The sequence below is a fragment of the Amia ocellicauda genome, chromosome 7, assembly GCF_036373705.1.
Source record: "Amia ocellicauda isolate fAmiCal2 chromosome 7, fAmiCal2.hap1, whole genome shotgun sequence".
Lineage (NCBI taxonomy): Eukaryota > Metazoa > Chordata > Actinopteri > Amiiformes > Amiidae > Amia > Amia ocellicauda.
Window position 1 is genome coordinate 48,471,727 of NC_089856.1, and position 27,028 is coordinate 48,498,754.

The 27,028-nt window shown below is 47.6% G+C and overlaps 1 protein-coding gene across 1 annotated transcript in view; it reads left to right on the top strand.

Moving 5' to 3' along the window:
• fgd1 (FYVE, RhoGEF and PH domain containing 1) overlaps positions 1 to 27,028 on the top strand; it is a 31,508-nt gene that overhangs the window by 2,430 nt on the left and 2,050 nt on the right. The window contains exons 2-14 of the mRNA XM_066710113.1: positions 18,346 to 18,552; positions 18,662 to 18,842; positions 21,443 to 22,154; positions 22,706 to 22,795; positions 23,186 to 23,334; positions 23,754 to 23,910; positions 24,732 to 24,870; positions 25,177 to 25,235; positions 25,438 to 25,584; positions 25,855 to 25,947; positions 26,055 to 26,134; positions 26,345 to 26,375; positions 26,860 to 26,961. Of these exons, the coding sequence (XP_066566210.1) occupies positions 18,346 to 18,552; positions 18,662 to 18,842; positions 21,443 to 22,154; positions 22,706 to 22,795; positions 23,186 to 23,334; positions 23,754 to 23,910; positions 24,732 to 24,870; positions 25,177 to 25,235; positions 25,438 to 25,584; positions 25,855 to 25,947; positions 26,055 to 26,134; positions 26,345 to 26,375; positions 26,860 to 26,961 (2,147 nt within the window). The remainder of the gene's footprint in view (positions 1 to 18,345; positions 18,553 to 18,661; positions 18,843 to 21,442; positions 22,155 to 22,705; positions 22,796 to 23,185; positions 23,335 to 23,753; positions 23,911 to 24,731; positions 24,871 to 25,176; positions 25,236 to 25,437; positions 25,585 to 25,854; positions 25,948 to 26,054; positions 26,135 to 26,344; positions 26,376 to 26,859; positions 26,962 to 27,028) is intronic.

The following is a 27,028-nucleotide window of genomic DNA, read 5'->3' on the forward strand; positions in this document are numbered from 1 at the left end:
CTGTCTCTGTGTGTGTGTGTGTGTGTGTGTCTCTGTCTCTGTGTGTGTGTGTCTCTGTGTGTTTGTGTTTGTGTGTGTGTGTGTGTGTCTGTGTGGAGTGGGACCGCAGTGTCGGCCTGGGTGTGTGTGTGGAGGGTGGCCGGTGCGGACAGTCCTCTCCCTCCGGAGCTGCACTGGGCCACTCGGACTGTCCTCTGCGGGGGAAATGTTGCCCCGGCCCGGGAACAGTGCGAGGTGCAGCTGGAGCAACCCCCCCATGCAGCGGGGGCCGCGGCGTTCATGCGTCTCCCGTCTCAGCTGTCAAAGTGTGAGCGGACCCTGACGGCGGGGTGTGTCGGTGTTATTATTATCATACCATTCATTCGTCAGTTGTCAGGACTGCTTCGTGCAGTACGGGGGTGCAGTGATATTCTTCTTCTTGTTATTTCGTAGCAGTCGCTTACTGCTGACACAAGACGGCATTTCATTAAACGTAAAGCAGCAACAGCAAATTCATTTTTGGTGCAATGTTGTGTGATTGAACGGCGGTAAAATCCCCTTGAGATGAAGTGCAGGGTACAGGGCCGTATCTGTATCTGTAGTGATCCCCCCACCCCCACCCCCGTCTGGGGAGCACAGTGAAGCAGCGGCCATGGTGGACCTTGTTCAGAAATCAAGGTCATTATATTGTGCTCCGGTTATGTGTACTGTACGCGCTGCAGTTGATCTGCCGCAGCATTAGACGATCACAACCGCTCAGATTAACAGAATAAAACCCACAACGACAGCAGCGATGCACAAAACCAATAACGCTGCTGCTAACATGCTGTAAGACTATAAAGTGTGCTGAACGCAGCCGCTGCAGCCCGGTGCCGGTGATGCAGATGCTGCGCAAACATCTGGAGGCTTCCGTCTGCCGTCAGCTGTTGCAGAGCCCCCCCCCTCATAACACACTCACACTCACACTCACTGACACACATACACACACTGACACACACACACACTGACTGACACACATACACACACTGACACACACACACACTGACTGACACACACTGACACACATACACACACACACTGACACACACTGACACACACACTGACTGACACACACGCACACATACACACACACACTGACACACACATACACACACATTGACACACACACTGACACACACACACATTGACACACACACACACACTTCCCCCCGGCGCTCGCCTCCACTCTACCTGCACCGACACTGCGTCCACATCTCTCCTCCACCTCCCGCACCGTCCTTGTGCGCCGCTGTTTTGTTACTGGTTTTATGGTTCTGTTATGATGATGATGATGATGATTATTATGAAAGAGTCTCAATATTGGACACCAGGGTCTGAATAACGTCTGAACGTTGTGTGTTTAGAAATGCATGTAACAATGTATTTTATTTTTTTTATTTTTTTTTATGGATCTGCTAACTGATGCATGCAGCACTGACAGTTCATATCGTTTTGCTTTATGGTTCCCCCACGATACTGAGTGCGTGTATGTATATATGTGTGTTTGCATTTGTCTATGTGATTATATGGTGTTGTGCAGTGGGGACAAGCTTGTTAAGAGCTGTGTGGGCTGACTTTTCTTTGCACTCTGCATTTAGGCATCGGCTTAGCAGAGGTTTAATCATGTACGCATTAACTCCTATAGGTTTTAAGGCAAAATTAAAATAAATAAATACATACATACATATTTAAATAAATAGCATTCTGTCTCAAAGTGTCCCTGGGATTAGGCAGGCATATGGTCACTCTAGGTATTTGACAGTGATAATTTTTGCACTGTGTGACCTACTTGGGAAAAAGCCCAACGCACTCCACTGATAATACACACTCACTCTCACACACATGCATATTGTACAAGGGCTGGGTACACAGGGAGAGGGTCATAGGACATGCAGCCCTGTTTTGCTGGCATTTATATATATATCTGTAGTATCTGTGTATGTGTGCTGGCATTGTTCAGTTTGTGTTTGTGTGTCTGTCTCTGTCTGTGTCTGTGCAGGTCTGTATGTGTGCATATCTGTCTCGTGTGTGTGTGTGTGTGTGTGCATATACAATATGTAGCCCTGAGTGTGTCAGTCAGTGTGTCAGTCAGCCAGAGTGTCCGTCACTCAGTCAGCCAGTGTGTCAGCCAGTGTGTCAGCCAGCCAGCCCTGTTCTGTTTGATAGCAGTCCGATTCAGTGGCGGCGCTGGGAGGAAATGGACCTATTGTGCTCATACAGAGCCAGCTGGGAAATCCATCTGGGGTGTGGGCTGCTGGCTGCTGTGCTGTACTGCACCATGAGGGGGGGGGCACTTTGGACTTGTTCTGCGTATTTTGTACTTGCAGTTTTTCTCAATCGATTTGGCACATTTTCTGAAATGAACTTAACATTCTCAGAACTCGAAGTACAATCCTCAGATCACGTGGTACATTCAGCACAGCACTCTATTTCACCTGCAAAAGGCAATACCTCAATCAAAACAATTAACTCGTGTTTCAAATATAAATAAATCCATCAATGAATAAATCCTTGTCACCAAAACAAAAGGTTCTTTTATCATTGCCTAAACCAAAACAGTCACAATGCTAAGACATATCGTCAAATGACAGTGTACTCTAGAGTGTGATAGTTATATAAATATATGCCAAAAACTGTCAAATTACTAACATTGTCTATGTAGCCAACTGAATAGTATTGCTGTCAAAAAGTCATGGCACGCTTCTAATTACTGTATGTAGCTACCTTTACAGCAAACAGACCATAAGCACAGTTTGTAAAGCACAGAACAGAAATATACACAGCAGCGGTGGCTCGGTAACCGATGATGTTACGGCCACGTCTCCTGACTTTGGTCCAGTTGAATCCTGCCTCATCCACATACACAGATGTGTGGGGATTCATTAGCCTCCAGCTCCATCACTCTCTATATGAGATACAAAAGCAATTTAGGTAATCATTTACAGTAGACTTTGTAAATCATACAATTACAGCAACACATATCTCACATTGTGCATTTACAGGTTGTGTATTTCAATACTGAAAGAAGAGATTACATGAATTCGTCTCTGTACATACTGGGACCTCAGCTCCTTCACTCACACCATTCCTCTCCAAAGGTACCCTGCAGAGTTGCTTCATCAGTTGTGGAGAGGCTGACAGTGTTGACATTTTGAAAGATGCCGTCACCTTGTATGACTGCACTTTGAATTTCTGTTAGTCTGATAGCATTGATTTCTATGACCATATTACAGGTTTCAGTTTGTTGTTGAGCAGTGTACACTACTCCTCTGCACCACCGCGGGGTAGATGCTCAATCCTAGACCGTAAACACAGTACAGTAAAGTCAACGTATTCTTCATGAATTCTGAAAGTCTGCTGGAACACCAATGTGAATAAATATTGCAGTGCAGTATGATTACACACCTGTTGTCTCTCCTGAATGTCGGTTATTGACGACAGTGGACCGGCACACATTGGGCTGCACTCTCCCACCCGCCTCATACTTAGGCCATGGTTGATTACATCATGTATAATTGTTGCCCGTATATCATGTGAGATTGCTCTGTGCCTTTGCTTTCCTCTTCCTCTCACCCTCACCTCACTCTAATGCCCTTCCTCCTGCACCAGCAGGCTCCTGCCCCGTCTGTCTCCTGCCTGTTCCAGATTCCACAATTGTACAATTCAGTCTTGCCCTCGCAGTTAATGTCTTTGAGAACTGTAAGCTAAATTTGACAGCATGTGCAATAGGCTGCTCAAAAATGTGAGAAAATGTAATTGTTCCCCATCCATCCGACAACTATTACAACAATACCACATAACTGCTATTTATCTAATTTGATAGGTTATTGTGACTGTTGATTGTGCTATTTAGCATGTAAGTATTTACACAATGAACGTGTGTATAATTGCGTGTGAGAGTAATGTCATTCAACAGAAAATGAATGTAAACTATTTTGATCAGCATTTTGTGTGAATCAATGAGAAATTACTATATTCAAGTGAGCAAATGACCTAATGGTGTGGAATATTACACACAGTTTGATAGTCATTCGACGATTGTGCCAAAGCGATTGAGAAAAACTGTAATTGCACTTCCTTTAATAGTGCAGTGTTTTGTGAAAAGTATTCATTGTTACTCCTAACAAGTAAAAGCACTTTGGGATCTCGTGTGGTGAAAGGCGCTATATTCTCAGGAGCCATTGTTACTATTGACACCATTAACACTCCCGAAACAGTGGCCGAGAGGTTTTTAATGCACAATGCAAGAAAATCAAACCTGTATTTGATTTTCAACCATTCATTAATGTATGTACATATTTACTTAATCTCTTATTTAGTGAATTATTTATGTGCTTCACTATAATTCGATTTGATCCTGGGTGGAACTACTTCTTTTACTGCAGTCCTTTAAATCAGAAGCTCAGACCCGGCCCGGCTGTAATCCCCTCTCAGGGCAGGAGCCGCGTCTAAAGCATGTCACTTCGCTGCGGCTAAATCGCCCCGCACACATATGTCCCTTCCTCTCCTCAATTGGGATTTGTCTGTGTGTTTATTCCTTTATTAAGGCTTCCAGACGCTCAGTCGTTAAACATTTAAGTGCAGCGTGTAAAAAAAACTACAGATGCGTAAAGAGATTCGCTTAAATCCCACTTTAGCTGGGGCTGAGGACGGGCACGGGGGAGCGATCGCATTAAAGCACCACGGCTTAAGAAAACCGCGAGGCAGTGTGCGCTGGCGTGGTGTGCTGGTGTGAGCTCGTTGTGTGCTGTGTGAGATTGTTGTGTGCTGTGGTGTTGTGTGGGATTGCTGTGCTCGGCGGTGTTGCCTGCCGCAGTGTAGCCAGGCTCTGTGTGCTGTGGTGATGTCAGGGGAGTGCCATGTTGCGTTGTGTCCCTCCGAGACCAAGAACACGAAGGAGAGGCAATCAAAGACGGGAGTTCATATCATTACTTATTTTTTTTTTTTTATTCACAGACACCCTTCCGCAGCACGACTTACAGCTGTATTAAAAATAATATATGTATAAAATGGATCTGGAGGCCAGAGGACACTTATCACAGAGAGACGGAGGGAGAGGGAGAGGGAGTTCGAGGGAGAGAGGGAGGCAGAGAGAGAGAGCGATAGGCCCAGAAACCGACGAGAGAGACAAAGAAGGGAACTCACAGTGACGCAGAGAGAGGCATAGAGAGACGAAAAGGGAGGGACAGACGGAGAGAGGGACAAGCAGTGAGAGGGACAGACAGAGAGGGAGAGAGAGAGAAGGGGATTTTGCGAACCTCAGGAATGTAAATAAAAAAAATCACATCTCCTCCTTCTCCTTCTCCGTCTCCTTCTTCCTCCTCCTGTTCGTCCCGCAGCTCGGAATGGAATGTTGGCAGCATTGTGGCGTTTTCTGCTCCCGATTATAAACACAGACACACACACTGACACACTGACACACACACACTGACACACACACACACACACACACACACACTGACACACACACACACACACTGACACACTGACACACACACACTGACACACACACACACACAAAACACACACTGACACACACACACACACTGACAGACACACACACACACTGACACACACACACACTGACACACACACACTGACACACACACACACAAAACACACACTGACACACACACACACACACACACACAAACACACACTGACACACACACACACACTGAAACGCACACACATACACAACAACGAGTGGGTGACCTCCAACCCCACACTGTAAACATGCAGCTGCAGATGTTCTGTGGGATGGATGTGTTTGGCTCTGCAGGACGGGGGGGGGAGGAGAGCGTCGCATCGCAGCTCAGCTACGTCAGCATGTGTGCCACTTCTGACTTATGACTGTTATAATATAACTGTAATAGTAGTGCTGTCCCCTACTGGACTGTGTCTCTCAGGACCAGGGCTGAGACCCTGCTGGATTGGACTGAGTCTCTTCTTGGTTTAATAATGTGCTGACTTGTTGTGTTTTGAATGTGTGGGTCGGAATCGCTGACCCGACTCTCAGAGCTGCTCAGTCTGACTCGGGACTTGAGGAAATGTTATTTCTGAAACTCTCCCCACCTCCTCTCCCTCTCCCTCTTTCTCGCTCTCTCTCTCTCTGTGGTTCAGAGTACTGTTCGGTGTACAGTAGTGTCCAGTCCATCCCCTCTTCTCACCATCTCTCTCTCCTTCTGTCTCGGCCTGTTTCTCTCTCTCTCTCACTTTTCTTCCTTTTTTGACTTTGCAAAAGGATACAGTGACCTCACCTCTGTGAAACAATGGGACCAGGCTTTGCCTTTAACATACCAGACATCCCCTTTAAGGGGGTTAATAAACGCCCCCTCACTCGTATAAAAGCCATCTGGAAGAGAGATTATACAGAAGTGGCCGTCTGCATACAGTGTGTGTGTGTGTGTGTGTCTATGAAGTGTTTGCTTTGTGTGTGTGCACAATATGTGCAATGACTGTGTGTGTTTGTTTGTGTCTGAGTGCAGTGTCTCTGTAAGTTTGTTTTGAGTGTGAGTTTGTGCCTCTGTGTGAGGGTGCTGTCTGTGTGTTTGTGTGTGTGCAGTGTTTACAGTGAGTGTGTGTGTGCAGTGTCTGTTATGTATGTGTTGAATATATTTAATACACATCCTTGGTCCTCAATCCTATTGTACTTGTGAAAAGAAATACCAGCCTCTGAAAACATAAAAAATGTACATTGAAGCTGCAAATTGAAAGACAGATTTGCATTGCAAAAGCTGATGGCACTGAGTGTGTGTGTGTGTGTGTGTGTCACTGAGATGGCATTTTGTTACTGTTGACCGTCAGAAACAGAAGCTGCTTCTGACATCTTGCGAGAGGTCAATGGTAAAGGTGTCTGTCTTTGAGGTCGTGTGAAGGTGTTATTTGTGTATGGGTGGTGTGGCCGGGTGTGGGGTCAAAGGTTATGTAAAGGTCAGTTTCTTCCTTCCAGATGCTTCACAGCTTTCCTGTATGAGAAGCTCGATCAGACAAGACTCGTCGAGCTGGGATTTTAAAATAGAGTCAGAGCCATGCCTGAAAGAGCTGACACACTGACAGATTGACTGACTGGCTGACACACTGACTGACAGACACACTGAATGACAGACACACTGAATGACTGACACACTGACTGACAGACACCCTGAATGACAGACACACTGACTGACTGAATGACTGACTGACACACTCGCACTCTACCCCCCACCCCCCTTGTTCCTGGGGCTGCAATCATGCCTGCCCTGGATCAAAATAGCAACAGCAGACACACACTCAAACACACACACACTCAGAAATGCTCCCCATTCTTACAGCTGACAGGCCGTGTACAGGAGCTCAGTGCTATTTTCATCTGGCAGGTCAGTCAGTTGTCCCACGGCTGCTATATTTAGAGAGACACAAACAAGATGATTATCTCCCCCAACCCCACCACTTAACAAAAGACATGTGTTTCAGTGTGTGTGCATTTGTGTATAGAGTATGTAAAGTGTCTGTGAATATACACGTGTAGTGGGTTCCTGGTCTGTGTTTGCATGTCTGTGTGTGTGTGAGTGTCTGTCTGGCGTGTGTGTTTGTGTGTTAGAGCTGTCTTTCCCAGCTGTGAGGTGAGGGTGACGGGGAGTGTGTCAGTGTGTCACAGAGACAGAGCCAGGACACTGTACACCACAGACAACGTGGCAACAGAGAGAGAGAGCGCGAGAGAGAGAGAGAGAGATTTAATTACTCTTGAGGGATAGAGAGAGGCAGAGAGAGCGAGAGAGAGAGAGAGAGAGTGAGAGAGACGGAGCACTTTAATTACTCTTAAGAGGGAGAGAAGGGGAGCGCTTTAACTACTCATGAGAGAGAGAGAGAGAACATCAGATCTTATCATCTTTTGCGAGAGATGCATGTAGTTCTAGTCTCTGGGAGTGACGGGACAGAGGGAGCTGCTATCTCTCTTCAGGGACAGCGAGGGACAAAATTAGTCTTCCAACGTCCTGATGCTTTATTCCAGGAAAACCAAAACTGCGCAGAAGGAGACAGAGGAGAGAGAGAGGAGAGGGGCACGTGTTGTGGTCTTGTCTCTGTCTCTGTGTTGACACATCTCCATCCCTGCATGGTGGCCAGCAGGAGAAGCTCACAGTGCAGGCCGTGCTCCCGGGGTCTGAATCACCTTATCTGACAAAGTCTGAGAAGCTGCAGTCGATGATTGCAGAGTTTGATTAATCGCAGTTCATTCAGCTAAATTAAAGATGGCTGCTTTGTCGCCCTCATCTTCAGCCTGTGCGACTCCTTCAAAAACCAATACATTCAATAATAATAAAGAGATCAATCTTGACAGTCCCGTTATCCCCCCCAGCAGGCAGGTTTGATTGGAACATTCCTTCATTCTTACCTTCTAGAACTCTGATCTCGAAAGATCAAAAGGTCAAACATTCCAGGCCCCCGCTCTCTGCCCCCTCCTCCACCCTGAACAATGCCCCAGCGTACCACATCTGCATTCCAACACACACACTCACACAGACACTGACACTAACACACTGACTCAAACACACACACTGACACTCACACACTGACCTAAACACACATTAACACACTCACCCACACACACAGAGGCACCCTGGCTGCCCCCTGTCCTACTACACAGGAATTGTGGGGATGTAATGACGGTGTAGTGGACTCTTACAATGACTGGACAGGAGCAGAGAGAGCAGAGAGGGCAGGTCAAGGGTGCGCGAGTGCAGTCAGCCCATTCACTGTTCAGGGTGGACCCCTCTCTGTTAGAAATGTCCAGCCCTGCCCTGTCCAGCCCTGCCCTGGGACACAACAGCTGAGAGGGGGCTGGGGAGGTCGGGGGAGGGGTGTTGGGGGTCTCAGGTTTTCACCAGATCCTGTTGCTGAGGGTGATAGAATGGGGTTACCGTGACAGCAAGACAGCTGGTGGGGGGGGGGCTGGAGTCACGGTCATAGTGGAGAGAGAGAGAGAGAGATTGATTTTTGTTTTTGATTTTTAACACCTTTATTTTACAAAATATAAAACTAACAATACATTAAAAACAAACTAGAAACACATAAAAACATGAAAAATACACCCGTCATAAAAACCCATCCTATTCTAAATAAACCCTCAATAAAACACACTACACATGTACTACCAATAAAAGATTCAAATGAATAAAACCAGTTGGTTTAAGTGTCTAAAGTCAATGGCACAGAGGGCCGCCCCGACCCCCCACATCTGCAGAAAAGCATCCAGGTCTACCGCCAGGCTGTAGAAATTGTAATCCAGTCGCACTCTGGAGCGTATGAGAGACCTGAAGAGGGAGAGCGCACACTGTTGCTGCACACGCTCAATCCGACTTCTGCTACTCAGGATAGCCAGCTTAGCCTGCCCCACTAGAAAGAGAGAGGGAGGGAGAGGGAGGGATGGACAGGAGCTCAGGGATATAATCAGCACCGGTGATTAAAACACCATAGCTGCAGGGAGCTGATAAAGCCCCCAGTGATACAGAGTGTGCGTGCGTGTGCATGTGCGTGTGTGTGTGTCTGTGGGGGCGGGTTTATGTAGGTTACAAACTGGTAATTACAAGGTTATTATGCTATAAAGGTGGTTTATGAGGACATTGCCAATGTCCTCATAATTCAAATTGCTTAAAAAACATACTAAATGATGTTTTATTGAAAATGTAAAAATGCAGAAAGTTTGTTATTAGGGTTAGGGGATAGAATCTATAGTTTGTACAGTATAAAAATCATTATGTCTATGGAGAGTCCTCATAATGCTAGCGGCACCAACATGTGCGTGTGTGCGTGTGTGTGTGCGTGCATGTGTCTGCGTGTGTGTATCGAGAGTGTGGATGAGCCTGCAAAATGGGGGATCAATGCACCCATGTATAATAGATGTGACTCCGTTTGACCCCGAGCTCTGGGTCAATCAGCTTCAACAAAGGATCAAAGCGGGGTCTCGGTGGGCCACTCTCGTCTTTCGCACCGCCTGGGAGCAAGGGGGAGGAAGGTGTAGAGAGTGGGGGTCCTGAGTGGGAGTGGGACATTGACAGAGCGGCGTGTGTGTGTGGAGGGGTGTGTGTGTGTTACTCAGTTTATATGTATCAAGGTTCGAATGCACGCTGTTGTGTTTTAGTTTGTGTCTCTCTGATTCGTGAGAGCGGCAGGTTACTCCGCATGATGCACCGCGACCGCCAGACACGGTCTCTCTGTGAACGCCTGGGTCACGGTGACTGAGAAATCGTCTTTCTGTCTGTGTGTATGTGTGCGTTTGTGTGTGCATGTGTGTATGTCTGTCTTTATGTGTTTTGTGAGTCAGTGAATCTGTTTGTGTGTGTCTTAACCGGTGCTGCTCTGTGTAGAGTGTGGGAGTGGGAACGTGGCTGTGTCCATGTATGTGTGTTCAGGTGTGTGTCTGTGTGTACATATGTGCGGGTTTCATTATACGAATGTGCACAAACGTGTCTGTGTGTGACTAAGTGATAGTAATGGAGCTGGTGACAGAGTGCAGATGGCAGGGTCTTGGGGGGGAGGCTGTGGGCACAATGTACCACACGGCAGGGGTGAGAGAGAGAGAGAGAGAGAGAGACAGAGAGAGAAGGGTGGAGGGTGAGAGAAGGGGCAGGGGGTTAATATAGTACAAATACACTGCAGGTACTGTCTCTGATGACTGGCCATGTACTACAGCCACTTCCTCTTTAATGAGAGAGAGAGAGAGAGAGAGAGAGAGAGAGAGAGAGGAGTTAATGCAGTTCAGACGAGGACTATAATACAGAGAGAGACACACACACAGAAGGAAAACACATATAATTATATAATTATAAAACAGAAATCACTAGGATGGCAATACAGTACTAACATGGCAACATTTCATAAATTAATACAACAATAATAATAATTGAAAGTATCCAGAGCTATGACGGTACTTTTGCATAATATAAATTTAAATATGCCATATTGGTATGTTAGTGTACATTTTAGTCTCAATGCTAGAGTGTAGGTTAGTCTAAGCAGTATTCATATTTGGGTTAGGAGTAGTATGATGCATAAATGTGTGTGTGTGTGATACAGGCGGGAGCCTGTAGATTAGTAGTATTGTTTTGTATGTTACAGTCTGAGAGTATGTAGTGTGAGGAAATAAACGCTATGCGTTTTGGTACTTCGTATTCATTCCAACTTTGTAAAGATCTAAAACGGAATTGCGTATTGCGCCTCTTTTGCACGTTAGGGTGGGTGCCCTAAAAATATATTGCTTGCTTGGCTGATGTGCGAGTCGTGGGAGTGGGTCTGAGCCCAGCTTTCCGAACCGGTCCAGCGTCCCCCAACTGGTTGCCAAGGAAACGATTTGAGCGAGAGAGGCAGAGACGGAGGGCGAGCAGCGCGCATGTGCGGGGCATTGAGAGAGAGAGAGGGATGGAGAGGGAGAGAGAGAGAGAGAGAGGCGGGGGGGCGTATCGTTTCTATATACATGTATAGAGAGGTCGGAGTTACATACGGTTCACATGGGGATGTGGGGTCTGGGGGGTGGCTTCGGAGAAATGGCATGATTCATGGAATAATTATTTCGTAATATGTGTATTTGTTAATTTACGCGATTGCATCGGGCAGTACGACTGTGTGTTCTCAATGAAGGCTGACAGCGGTTTTATTTTACATTGATGTTTTTTAATATCGTTTTACTCCATCTCTATTCATTTCTATACATTTGTGATTGGAAACACGTTTTTGTTTCTGTATGTATGTATTGTGGCCACCGGGCGAAGATGCTGTCGCTTCAGCAGATTCCCTGACTGAGTGACCGAGCGTGTGTGTGTGTGTGTGTGTGTCATTGTGTGTGTGTGTGTCATTGTGTGTGTGTCATTGTGTGTGTGTGTGTGTCATTGTGTGTGTGTGTGTGTCATTGTGTGTGTGTCATTGTGTGTGTGTGTGTCATTGTGTGTGTGTGTGTGTGTGTGTGTGTGTGTGTGTGTGTGTGCGCGTCCCTGGCCAGTATTTCAATGAGCTTTTAACCCTCGCCATCTGCAACACCGAGTCTCTCCGGCGACCATCCAGGGACCGAGGATTGCGTTTCATAATTGACTATTCATTCATTGGTTTATTTTTTCAATTTGTTCGAACCCGTTCTCTGTCGTGGTTTGAGAGGCTCGGGTGTCACCGGCTCTCAATTAGTGGATTTAATGACCGGCTTCGTGTTCTGTTGCGCGATGTATATGGACAAGACCAGTGTGGTTCGGGGTAAGAAGGACTGGTGTTTACACTGTGTGTATGTGTATTTATATATAATGACAATAATATGTGTGTGTGTATGTCATTGTGCATTTGTGTGCATTTGTACACCTCCCTATGTGTGTTTCATGCATCTGTGTGTGTGCATGTCTCTCTGTACATCTGTGCATGAACTGCTGTGTCTCATTTGTCTGTCTTCCTGTGTGTGTATACCTTTGTTAATTCCTCTGTTCACATGCGTGTGTGTCTGTGTGCATTTGTGTGTGTGTGTATCATGCATGTTGATCTACATGTTGGTGTCTGTCTGTCGGTTTGTCTGTGTGTCTCTTACATGTAGCTATGTGTGTCTGCTTGTCTGTGTATGTGCTCTGCATCTGAGTCACGCTCTGTGTGTCTGTGTGTCATTGGCGTGTGATCGGTTTGTGTATGTTTGTTGGTATGCATGTATGCATGTTTGATGCATGTTTTTTGCATGTCATTATAATTGGTGAGCCTGGTTCCCCTGGTTACTGTCAGTGGACGACAATGAGGCAGATTGTCAAAGTAATGTCATAGCAGCTGACATCACACTTAGCTCACTGTCAGCATTGTTATCATTACTATTTATTATTATCATTACCATTGATATTATTACTATGATTACGTGTTTTCCAGGAGGCTGCTGTGTGGGTGTAATTGGAGATGAACCCATAGGTGGCATTGCTTAAGGAGCATTGTACTGCTGTGTGTGTGTTTTGGGGGGTGGGGGGGCATATGCACTCGTATGCATACATAACACACACACACACACACACAATAACTTCTGCTTCACGTCAAGTGAATTTTTCACTACATGTTTAAACAGCCCCCCAGTGTATTGTTATTATTCTTATTATTACTGTGTTATTAACAATATTACCGTTGATCGTTATTGATGTGTAATTGACAGGGGCTCAGAGCTGATGTGCTCAGGGTTCCACTGGGCTTCTGAATTCTGACTCCTTCATTTCACAGCAGCTAGCCGGGTACTGCTGTGCTATACTGTGCTGTACTCTGCTATACTGTGCCGTGCTGAGGTTCAAGCTGTGGGGGGGGGGCTGCATCCATTATGCCATTCCGAGAGAGAGAGAGAGAGAGAGAGAGAGAGAGAGAGAGAGAGAGGGGGCGAGCTGTGATTTGTCTCCCGTTCTTCTGTGGCGCGGGGCTGCAGCTCTGCTGGCAGGAGGAGGGGCAGTGAGGCGGCGTGCAGCCTGTTCTGGGCGCACATCCGCGCTTCTGTGTGGCTGAGAGAAGATGGACGGGTGTGCCTCTGCATAGACGTGTGCCAGTCTGTGTGTGTGTGTGTGTGTGCGTGTGTTTATATATGTGTATGTGACTGTGTCTTAGAAAACGTGTGTGCGTGTTCGTGTGTGACTGTACCTGTGTGCTCACAGAGACATGTTAAGAATTGAGGCAGCGTGAATGTATGTCCTTCTCATCCTCCACGCTGTGCGTGAGTGTGTGTGTGTGGTGTATGTTGGTGCATTTACTGCATTCATAGGAAGATACTGATACATACATGTCCTGTGACAGGATAGTGCTCCATTCTGGGATCCGTTTTTCTGTGCGTCATGAGACAGGCAGACATTCACTCACCGTGTGGAGTGCGTACTCTGCTCCCTGTGTGAGGGAGTGACAGTGTGGGAGTGTGTGTCTGTGTGTGTGTGCTTGTGTCTGTGTCTGTGTGTGTGTGTCTGTGTGAGTGCTGGATCAAAGCTCTAGATATAAGAGTTGAGGGTAATGTGCTGTGTGTAGTATAGTGTAGTGTGGTGCACTGTAAGGCAGTATAGTATGATTTGTATGCCAGTGCATTTGACAGGAGTGTAGTGTTTTGTAGTATGATGTACTGTAGTGAAGTGTAGTGTAGCATAGTGCTGTGCAGTATAGTGTAGTATTGCCCGCCTGGCAAAATATCAGTGCCGCCTGGGCAAATAAATGCTTGAAGGGCAAAGAACCAAAAAAACACAATAAAATAAACTTAAAGCAGAAGCACATGTGCTCCCCCCTGATCTTGTCTGCTTTGGCTAAACCCCCTGCTCAACAATTCAGTAACATACCGCCATGCCTGAGCTAATTACTGTGGGAAACCCTGTTGTGTATGTGTCAGTTTGCGTGTGTTTGTCAGTATGTCAATCAATCCACAGATTGATGTGTGTGTGTGTGTGTGTGTGTCAGGGGGTGATCCAGAGCAGCAGGACAGTGAACTGACACGACCCTGCTCCCTGTGCCCCCTTCATGCCTAATTGATTAATTGATCTGGCCTGACGGCAGGACACCTGACTGACAGTCAACTGGGCAGTAAAATCCAATGTCCCAGTTTAGCAACCTACATTACTACTATACTATTAACAGCAGTAGTGAGACTAACAGTAGAATGGTAGTATAGTACTAGTAGAGATTGCTTTAGTAGCAGCAGTAGAAATAGTAATTGTAGTAGTAATGGCAGTACTAGCAGCAGTAAGTGTAGTTTTAATCGCAGTAGTAGTAGTAGTAATGGCAGTAGTAGCAGCAGTAGTTGTAGTACTGATTGCAGGAGTAGCAGCAGTAATTGTAGTAGGTGTGGCAGTAGTAGCAGCAGTAACTGTAGTAGCAGTAGTAAATGTAGTAGTAATTATAGGAGTGATATCAGTTGTAGCAGCAGTAATTGTAGGAGTAATGGCAGTAGTAGCAGCAGTAGTTGTAGTAGTAATTGTAGGTGTAATGATAGTAGAAGCAGCAGTAGTTGTAGTGGTAATTGTAGGAGAAATGGCAGTAGTAGTAGCAGTAGTAGTTGTAGTAGCAGTAGTAAGAGTTGTGACAGGAGTGGTGCTCATAGTGCTGCAGTGTAAACCTGCTGTGTGATTCCCAGAGACTCTGGGTGGAAGTGCTGCTCTGGCAGAGCTCAGTGTGTGTGAGTGTGAGAGGCACAGAGCTTGTGTGGGACAGAGTGTCTGTTTGTGTATGAGTGTGTGTGTGAGAGAGAGTGTGTGTGTGTGAGAGAGAGAGTGTGTGTGTGAGAGAGAGAGTGTGTGTGTGTGAGAGAGTGTGTGTGTGTGAGAGAGAGAGTGTGGAAAGCCAGTTAGTCAGTCTCTCTGCTGCTGTTTCTGACTCGTTGGAAACGGGAGTCTTGGCTGAGCTGCTCTCTCTCTCTCTCTCTCTCTCTCTCTCTCCCTTTCATTTTTTCTCTCGTTTTTGGCTGCTCTATATTTAGCTGAGGTGGCGAACTGCAGTCTGCCTAAAACTTCACAGACCGCTTCTGTTCTTACTCTTTCATTCTCCTTTCTTTTTCTTTTGTCCTGGATTCCCCCTTCCATTTGTTTTTATTAATGTTCAGAGGAAGGTGAACAGGAGTCTCGTCCTTTGGTGTGCGTTTAGTTTTCTAACAGGCACGGGGCGCATTGTGTCCTGGTGCCAGGGTCCCATATTGCAGAAGGGTATAGAAATGTACAGCACCAGAAACCCATCCCATCCCTGATGTGAAACAGTGTTACTCAAAGACATGTCCTGTGCGAGAGAGTTCATTACGTGTGTGTGTGTGTGTGTGTTTGTGTGTCGGAGAGAGTTCTTTACGCTGTGCCTGTTTACCAGCCATGGACTTTCAGAGTCTGTTTGAATCACTGAGTCGGTCTTCTCTTTGCTTTCTCTCTGTTGCTGTGTATCTGTCTCTCTCTCCTTTCCTCCCTGTCCCTCTCCATCCCTCTCTGTGTGGGAGAGAGCTGTGTGTGTATGTGTGTGTGTATGTGTGTGTGTATGTGTGTGTGTGTGTGTGTGTGAGAGTGAGAGAAAGAGTCAGGCGTGTGTGATTCCAATAAAGCTGAATGGAATATTTCAAAGTTGCGAGAGGAAGCTCTGCACCAGAACTCAGGCCACTGGGAGAGGGAGGGAGGTAGGGACTAGGAGGGAAGGAGGGAGGGAGAGAGATGTAGAGAGGGAAGGGAGGCAGAGAGGCAACGGGATGATGCTGCAGAAGGCAGTCTGTGAGGAGAGCAGGCGAGTTAACGAAGCGGCGTGGCTCGCTGTCATCATATGGAACCAATTAAGGGCTGTGTGGGGGACAGCCTGGGCCTTAACACGGCAACAGCCCCCAGATGCCGGGGCCCGCCCGCCCACGCAGCCCTTGCCCTTTTAAGAGATTCCTTGAACTTTAAGCAGCGGGAACGGCCCGTCTCTCAGACCGGTGCTCTCGCTTATTTATTTATTTATTTTCAAAAGGCGGAAATCCAGGGGAGCCGTCTCAGCACTTTCCAGCTGTATGGCAGAAAGGCCTGTCTGAACTCACTGAGCACACTGAACCCATACTGACCTCACATTGAGCACACTGACCTCACACTGAATGCACACTGAGCACACTATGAACTTACACTGAGCATACTACGAACACACCGAGCAAACTGAACACACAGTGTATGCACACCGAGCACACTGAGCACACACTGAGCACACTGACCTCACACTGAGAACACTGAACACAATGACACTGAGCACACACTGAGACCATACTGGACACACTGAACTCACACTGAGAACACACTGAATTCACACTGAACACACTGAGAACACACTGAGCACACTGACCGCACACTGAGAACACTGAGCACACACTGAGACCATACTGGACACACTGAGAACACACTGAACTCACACTGAGAACACGCTGAACTCACACTGAGAACACACTCTGTATAAAAACACACTGAGAACACAATGACAAACTTAGCACACACACTGAACTCACACTGAGAACACACTGAACTCACACTCTGTATGAACACACACTGAGAACACAATGGCACACTGAACTCGCACTGAGAACACTGAACACAATGACACTGAGCACACACTGAGACCATACTGGACACACTGAGAACACACTGAACTCACACATACTGAACACACTGAACTCACACTGAGAACACACTGTATAAAAACACACTGAGAACACACTGATCACACACTGAGAACACTGACAAACTTACCACACACACTGAACTCACACTGAGAACACACTGAACTCACACTCTGTATGAACACACACTGAGAACACAATGGCACACTGAACTCGCACTGAGCACACTGAACACACACTGAGAACACACTGAATTCACACTGAACACGCATACAATGAGAACACCTTGGACACACACACTGAGCACACACAAAATACACACAGACTCTACAATACCAAGTGGACTCAAACTGAACACACTGACTCTACAACATTAAGCACACACACCACACACTGAACAAACGCACACTAACTCCAAACACTCTGCACACTGACTCTACAATATTGAGCATTCTGAACACTGACTTTACACCACTATGCACACTGAACAAACACACACACTCACTCTACAACACTAAGCACACACACATTGAATGAACACACACACTGAACAAACTGAGCACACTAAAGAAACACTCACTGACTCTACAACACTGAGCATACTGAACAGATTGACTGTACAATACTATGCATACTGAACAAACACACACACTGACTGTACAACACTAAGCACACCAAACACACTGAGCACTCTGCAGTGACTGGTAATTGCTTCCAGAAGCGGTGCTTGGTCTGGACACAGCTGTGACTGCAGCCATGCGTGTGGGGGGGGTGTGGGGAGCTGCACTGGGGCCTGCAGGCCATGTGGCTGTGCAGACCAGCGGGGGTGGGAAGGGCTGAGCAGAGCCAGTAAGGGAGCAAGGACAAATGCCCCGAAACGAGGTCTGACAAGCGAGGATATGCAGAAATAATGGCACCGTTCCTCCAGCAAGTGTGAGAATTGTCACACGGTCCCTTAGCGCAGTCCAGCTGTGGCCTGCTGTCTCTGATGTGTGCTGCTGCCTTGTGGACGGATGAGGGACTACAGGCGACAGCTTTTCTCTCTCTCTCTCTCTCTCTCTCTCTCTTTGCCTTTTAGAAAACAAATTAATTTAAAAAAGCAGGCACTCTTCCCACAGTCAGGACAGCAGATTTGTGATATCCTGTTTGGTTAATGTGTTTAAGTGGTGAAGAAATGTTTTGAATTCACCCAGATAGATGTTCCAAGATCTTACATCTCTCTCTCTCTCTCTCTCTCTCTCTCTCTCTCTCTTTCTCCCACTCTCTCTCCACAGGCTCCTCCTCCTCCTCCAGTCCACGGCTCCTCACTAAAAGTCTGTCCCTAGAGCCAGGCCCCTGTCTTGGGGGGCGAGAGACCCCACAGCGACTGTGCTCCGACCCCGGGCCCCTGGGCCCCCCCGACTGCAATGGCACCAGTGACAAGACCCCTCCTGCTGCCCCCCCCAAGACCCGACCACCACTCCCAGGACCCAAACCACAAGGTACGGCGCGAGGGGGAGAGTGGTGCCCCGGGATGTCCGAGCTCTTCTTTGACTGGTGCCTGATGGTGCTCCCCTCCCTCTGATTGGTGCTGTGTGTCTGACCCCACAGTGCCCCCGAAGCCGCCCCACCTGCAGGGCCCCCGGCGACCCCAGGGCCCTGAGAGGCCCATCCCCCCCCCGCCCTCGCGCCCGCTGCCCGCTGACCCCCGTGCCGCCCGTGCCACGCTGCCCCGTGCCGAGGGGGGCGGCGCTCCGTCCTGCGTGCTGTCGCTCATCGAGAAGTTCGAGAGGTAAGAGCCGATGTCCTCTCCCTTCTGACCTACTCTGTTTCTGTCTCTGTTTCTCTCTAGTTTTCTGTCCCCTCCCTCTCACTGTCTCCTTCACCTCTGCCTGTTGTCCTGTGTCTCTCTTTTCCCCTCTCTCCCTTCTTCTCACACCAAAGACTGATCCTCAAATTGGAAGCTGTAGGCATTCAGGGTAATGTAAGTAGATGGATTATGAACTGGTTGATGTAGAGGAAACAGAGGGTGTCGATTAGAGCAGTGGTTCTCAACCTTTTTGTAGGGAAGGCACACCCAGACACTTGGAATTATCCTGAGGCACACCACATTATATAATTACAGATTGTATTGCTTTTATATTGCTAATTGTACATAGGCAATCCATGCATTCCCAACAGACAAATCATTATTGACAAAAATACAAAATAGGCCTACCATTATAAACTTATCAGACCAGTTGCAATGGCCAGTATGAAACCAATTGAGGTTTATACTGGATTTTTAGAACAGATTTTCTGTGCAATTGCACCATTTTGTTTCAAGATAAACAATGTATCCATGTTTTTGACTAAAGACTTTAACTAAAATGTAACAAGTGATAATCTTAAACATTGCAATGAGCATTCCTATTCAAATCTGAATTAAGTTAATATAGCATTGTATTCATTTTAAATTATTAATCAAAGTATTAATTCAAATAAAAACTAGTTTAACCTAATTTATTTTGCTAAATAGGCAATATAAAAGCCAAGAAAAATCATGTCAGAATACTCAAAACTGAAACCACTGTCTTTAACACGGTAAACATATATATATATATATATATATATATATATATATATATATATATATATATATATATATATATATATAATACACCGATCAGCCATAACATTATGACCACCTGCCTGATATTGTGTAGGTCCCAAAACAGCCCTGACCCGTGGAGGCACGGACTCCACTAGACCTCTGAAGGTGTGCTGTGGTATCTGGCACCAAGACGTTAGCAGCAGATCCTTTAAGTCCTGTAAGTTGCGAGATGGGGCCTCCATGGATCGGACTTGTTTGTCCAGCACATCCCACAGATGCTCGATTGGATTGAAATCTGGGGAATTTGGAGGCCAAGTCAACACCTTGAACTCGTGATTCATCAGACCAGGCCACCTTCTTCCATTGCTCTGTGGTCCAGTTCTGATGCTCACGTGCCCATTGTAGGAGCTTTCGGCAGTGGACAGGGGTCAGCATGGGCACCCTGACTGGTCTGCGGCTACGCAGCCCCATACGCAACAAACTGCGATGCACTGTGTGTTCTGACACCTTTCTATCAGAACCAGCATTCACTTTTTCAGCAATTTGAGCTACAGTAGCTCGTCTGTTTTATTTTCTCTTTTTTTCACGGAACACCTGCACCCATCCTGCAGAACACCAGTTGAGAAACACTGGATTAGAGGAGTCGCTTCTAACTGGAGTGAGGTTGTTAGTGGAGTTCCACAGGTATCAGTACTAGGGCCTGTGCTTTTTCTAATCTATATTAATGATCTGGACTCTGGGATAGTTAGCAAACTTGTCAAATTTGCAGATGATACTAAAATAGGCGGCTCAGCAGATACAATCTCGGCAGCACAGGCTATTCAAAGGGACTTAGATAATATTCAGTTGTGGGCCGACACCTGGCAAATGAAATTCAATGTGGACAAGTGCAAGGTATTACATGCAGGTAACAAAAATGTCCACTATAATTACACTATGGGAGGAACAGATCTAGATGAAGTAACGCATGAGAAAGACCTAGGAGTCTACGTGGACTCCTCACTTTCTCCATCCAAACAATGTGGGGAAGCAATAAAAAAGGCAAACACAATGCTAGGGTATATTGTCAAAAGTGTAGAATTGAGAACAAGGGCAGTGATGTTCAGACTGTACAATGCACTAGTTAGAGCTCATCTGGATACTGTGGACAGTTCTGGGCTCCACACTTCAAGAAAGATATCGCTGCTCTAGAGGCAGTTCAGAGGAGAGCAACCAGACTTATTCCAGGTCTGAAGGGAACGTCCTACTGAGAGACTGAGGAACTGAACCTTTTCACCCTGGAACAGAGGAGACTACGTGGGGACTTGATCCAAGTCTTCAAAATCATGAAGGGCATCGACCACATCAAACCAGAGGAGCTTTTCCAGATCAGCAGGGACACACACACCCGGGGACACAAATGGAAATTGGGCTTCAAGGCATTCGAGACAGAAAACAGGAGACACTTCTTCACACAGAGAGTCGTCACAATCTGAACAAACTCCCCAGCGATGTGGCTGGAGAGACAATTTGGGAACATTCAAAAACAGACTGGATAGGATCCTTGATCACTTAGTTATTAATGGACACCAAACGAGCACGATGGGGCGAATGGCCTCCTCTCGATTGTAAACTTTCTTATGTTCTCCCTCCCTCTCCCTTCCCCTCTCTCTCTCTCTCTCTCTCTCTCTCTCTCTCTCTCTCTTTATGTCAATGATTAATTTTATGCCTCATCCAATTAATTCAGGTATCTTGAGCTGTGTTATGTGTTATATACAGTAAATTAATGTCTCCCTCCCTCTCCCTTTCTCCCCCCACAGAGAGCAGATTATATTAGTGCCGGATATCACTGGGGGCTGCCTGTGTCCAGCCAGGCTGTCTGACACCCCAGACACTGTGCTGTGGGGGGGGGCAGCGGACCCCACGGACCTAGGACTGCCCTCTGCCTCCGAGGGCAAAGAGGTGGAGGATGAGGAGGTGCAGGAGAGGGAGGTGGAGAAGGATGGAAAGGAGGTGGAAGAGGAAGAGGAAGAGGAGGGGGCGGCCTGCTCCGAGAGGCGGCTGTCCTGCGAGTCCGGCTACGGCGCCGCCCCCGACAAGCTCCTGGACGCCCTGGAGATGAGGGACCCGCTGGCCGGCCAATCAGACATCCCCTCCGACTGCTTGTCCCTCCCCCCGACGCAGACGGACAGCAAGGTGACCAATCGGGACAGCGGCATCGACAGCATCAGCTCCCCCTCCCACAGTGAGGAACTGTGCTTCGCCGGGGAGGAGGAGCGAGGGCTGGGGGGCACCGGGCTGGCGGCAGAGCGCGAGAGAGAGCGGGACCTGCCCCCCAGCCCTGGCCAGTCCCTGCCCACCCTCTCCGTGGCGCGCTGCGGGGCCCGGGCAGACCGGGCGGGGGGGGTGTCCCGGGACTCGGGCGACAGCGACATGGAGGAGGGCAGTGGGGACGAGAGCGAGCTGGCCGTCACCCCACCCGCGCAGCCACCCCTCGCCAGCCCCAAGACCGAGAGGCAGGACTCGTCTGAGGTGAGCCCCCCTCCATTCCTGCAAATACACTGCGCTCTCTCCCTCTCTCTTTCCTCTTCTCTCTGTTTTCCTTCTGTTTTTCCACTTTCATTCTTTCAGACTTCATTACACTGCGCTACACTGTACTACACTGTTCTATACTATATTACACTGCACTACACTGTACTACACTACACTGTATTACACTATACTACATTACACTGTATTAAACTATACTACACTATACTACATTACACTGTATTAAACTATACTACACTATACCTCACTGCAGTACACTGTGCTCTACTATATTACACTATGCTATAGTATATTACACTGCGCTACACTGTACTACACTGTATTGTGCTTCGCTGTGATATACTATATTACACTGTACTGTGCTGTAGTATATTACACTGTGCTACACTGTGCTATACTATACTTCACTGCGCTTCACTGTGCTATACTATATTACACTGCGCTTCACTGTACTACACTATATTACACTGTACCGTGCTATGCTTCACCACAGTGTGTAACAGCACTGTGTGCGTCGGTCTCTCCCTGCGCAGCTCTCCACGCAGCAGAAAGTGTTCAACATTGCCAACGAGCTGCTGCACACTGAGAAGGCGTACGTGGCCCGATTGCATCTCCTGGACCAGGTATGGTACTGCCAACCAGTATCAGTCATCAGTACCTGACACCTGTCATCGGTATCAGACATCAGTAATCAGTACCAGTATCAGTGATCAGTATCCCTAATCAATACCAGTAATCAGTACCAGTATCGGTAATCAATTCCAGTAATTTGTCCGAGAATCAGTACCAGAATGAATAAACAGTACCAGTATCAGTATCAGTAATCAGTTCCAGTATCGGTAATTAGTACCAATAATCAATAGAAGTAATCAGTACCAGTATCTGTAATCAGTACCAGTATTGGTAATCAGTATCAGTAATCCGTACCAATAATCAGGATCAGTAATCAGAAATCAATATCTGTAATCAGTATCAGTACCAGTTTTGTTAACCCACTCCCCCCGACTCTCCAGGTGTTCTGCACGCAGCTGATGGAAGAGGCTCGAACCCGCAGCTCGTTTCCCTGCGAGGTGGTCATGGGCATCTTCTCCAACATCTGCTCCATCTACTGCTTCCACCAGCAGTTCCTGTTGCCCGCGCTCGAGAAACGCATGGAGGAGTGGTGAGGAGAGGGGGAGGGCGAGGCAGAGGAGAGAGAGGGAGGAAGATAATGGAGACAGGATTGAGAGCACTGAGCACTAGCATGTTTATAAATGTTTGGCAATACTCTTGTAATTTAGTCATAACTGTTAAGTTTTCAGACTTATTTGATTTTTAGAAGGGGATTGGATGTATAGAAGAGAGAGAGAGAGAGAGAGAGGAAGAGAGGAGGAGCAGGTGACTCATGATGTAGTGAGAAATATATATGTACAGATTTATACATGAACAAGAACACACTCAGTGTATTCCACAGCTGTCTGTGGTGGGGGGGTAGCTGGGACACAGTTGTGTGTGTGTGTCACTGTGTGTCAGTCAGTCAGTACTCTCTCTCTCACTCTCTCTCTCTCTCTCCCCCCCCATACTCCTGCTTCCCGCTCCCAGGGACTCAAACCCGCGCATCGGGGACATCCTGCAGAAGCTAGCGCCCTTCCTGAAGATGTACGGCGAGTACGTGAAGAACTTTGACCGCGCCATGGAGCTTGTCAATTCCTGGATGGAGCGCAGCAGCCCCTTCAAAGCCATCATCCACGACATCCAGGTACGCACAGGGACGCAGGGACACACACACACAGGGACACACACACACACACACACAGGTACACACACACACACACACACAGGGACACACACACACACACAGGGACACACACACAGGGACACACACACACACACACACACACACAGGTACACACACACACACACACACAGGGACACACACACACACACAGATACACACACACAGGGACACACACACACACACAGGTACACACACACAGGTACACACACACACACACACACACACAGGTACACACACACAGGTACACACACACACACACACAGGTACACACACACACACACAGGGACACACACACAGGTACACACACACACACACACACACACACACACACAGGTACACACACACAGGGACACACACACACACACACACACACACACACAGGTACACACACACACACACAGGGACACACACACACACACACACAGGGACACACACACACACACAGGTACACACACACAGGGACACACACACAGGTACACACACACACAGGTACACACACACACACACACACACACACAGGGACACAGGTACACACACACACACACAGGGACACAGGTACACACACACACACACACACACAGGTACACACACACACAGGGACACAGGTACACACACACACAGGTACACACACACACATACACACACACACAGGGACACAGGTACGGGGATACAGTGCAGTGTATTGTGTTACACACAATAGCCAATATAATCTATATTTATTTTCCCTTTGTGTGTTTCTGTGTGTGTGTGTGTGTCTGTGCGTGTGCGTGTGCTCTGAGCAGAGGCAGGAGGTGTGTGGGAACCTGACCCTACAGCACCACATGCTGGAGCCGGTACAGCGGATCCCTCGCTACGAGCTGCTGCTCAAGGACTACCTGCACCGGCTGCCCCTGGACGCGCCCGACTGCAAGGACGCCCAGAGTGAGCCTCCCACCGGGACCCCCGCACTGACCGCTGGGCAGACACTCACACCTGGACACTGACACCTGCACACTGACACTTACCTCTAGACACTCGCACCTCACTGACACTCACACCTGGACAGTGACACTAGTGCTCAACCGGCCCGTGGAGAAGGACTGCAGAAGGTTGCACACTAGACACAGCACACTTCATAAAAACACTGACACGACACACCTTAGAGAGACGGACACGACGGGTCACTCCCTAAATGCTTTCTGGATATTCTGTCGTTCCTGTGCACATGTTTATTTTGTTGACTTGTAGAGTCCCTGGAGCTGATCGCCACAGCAGCCGAACACTCCAACGCAGCCATCAGGAAAATGGTGAGTGGGGCAACACACAGTGACAGTCAGTGTGACAGTCAGTGTGACAGTCAGTGATTGTGTCAGTCAGTCAGTCAGTCAGTCAATCAGTCAGTCAGTCAGTGTGTCAGTCAGTGTATCACTGTCAGTCAGTCAGTGAATCAGTGTGTCAGTCTGTGTGTCAGTCTGTGATGTTGCTCTGGTTGTCTTCACTTCTGCTCAGGAGCGGATGCACAAGCTGCTGAAGGTGTACGAGCTGCTGGGGGGCGAGGAGGACATCGTTAACCCCACTAACGAGCTCATAAAGGAGGGACACATCCTCAAGCTGTCTGCCAAGAACGGCACCTCGCAGGACAGATACCTCATCCTGGTGTGTGTCCCTCACTGCTCCACTGTTATGGTTCTTGCTATTGTTATTGTTAGCTATTTAGCTGTACTAGTAGTGGTATTTATTTAATTAAAAGATCAATTAATTAAAAACATGAACGCCTCTTAATTATTCATAATTAATTGTTTATTAATTATTGAGTCAATTGTTTATGTAGCTGAACTCTGCGTCACAGGCAGGAAATGGAGAAATGGAGGTGGAGAAGGAGTTGACACTCTCCCTCTCTCTCTCCCTCTCTCTCTCTGCCTGCAGTTTAACGACAGGCTGCTGTACTGTGTGCCCAAGCTGCGTCTCATCGGGCAGAAATTCAGTGTCAGAGCCAGGATAGACGTGGACGGCATGGAGGTCAGGTCCCCGTCCCTCTCGGACTCTGTGTGTCTCCGTCTCTCTGTGTAATGCTGTGATGATGTAATGCTGTGATGTAATGCCGTGATGTCATGTTGTAATTGCAGCTGAAGGAGACTAGCAGTGTGAACGTGCCGCGCACCTTCCTGGTGTCAGGGAAACAGCGCTCACTGGAGCTGCAGTCAAGGTGAGAGAGACACTGACACTCTCACACACACACTGACACTCACACTCTGACACTCACACACACACTGACATTCTCACACTCTGGCACTCACACTGTTGCTGCTGCATTTTCATGCGTTTCACTCGTTTTTATTTGTTTTGTTTTTGTTTCACTCTCCTTTGTTTGACTGTCCTGCTCTCTCCTCTTTGTCTCTGTCTCTTTTTGCTGCAGAACTGAGGAGGAGAAGAAAGACTGGATCCAGGTAAGAGTCTCACTGTCCCTCACTGTCTAGTACTGTTCCTCACTTTCCTGCACTGTCCCTCACTGTCCTGCACTGTCCCTCACTGTCTAGTACTGTCCCTCACTTTCCTGCACTGTCCCTCACTGTCTAGTACTGTCCCTCACTTTCCTGCACTGTCCCTCACTGTCCTGCACTGTTCTGCACTGTCAAAGCATTTTTTAGCAATCTCTCTCCCTCTCCCTTCCTCGCTACCTCCCCCTTTCTCTGTCACTTTCTTTCTCTCTAAAAGTTAAAGAGGGTCATAATGTCTTATTCCCTGACCCTGTCCCTCCATCCCTCTCTCTGCTGTAGGGTTTGTGTGTCTTTGTTGTGTTTTTATGTAGTACTTATTGTGATGTATTTATTGAGCTGGTGCAATCTAATTTCCTCTTTGGGGATTAATAAAGTACTATCTTATCTTACTATCTTATCTCTCCCTCCATCCCTCCATCCCTCTCTCTCCCAGGCTATCCAAGCCACCATCCAGAAACATGAACAGACCCTGGAGACTTTCAAACTTCTCAACTGCTCCTTCCGGGATGAGGACTACACCCCCCCCAACTCGCCCGTGAGTCTCTCACTCTCACACACACACAGACACAGACACAGACAGACAGACACACACACACACACAC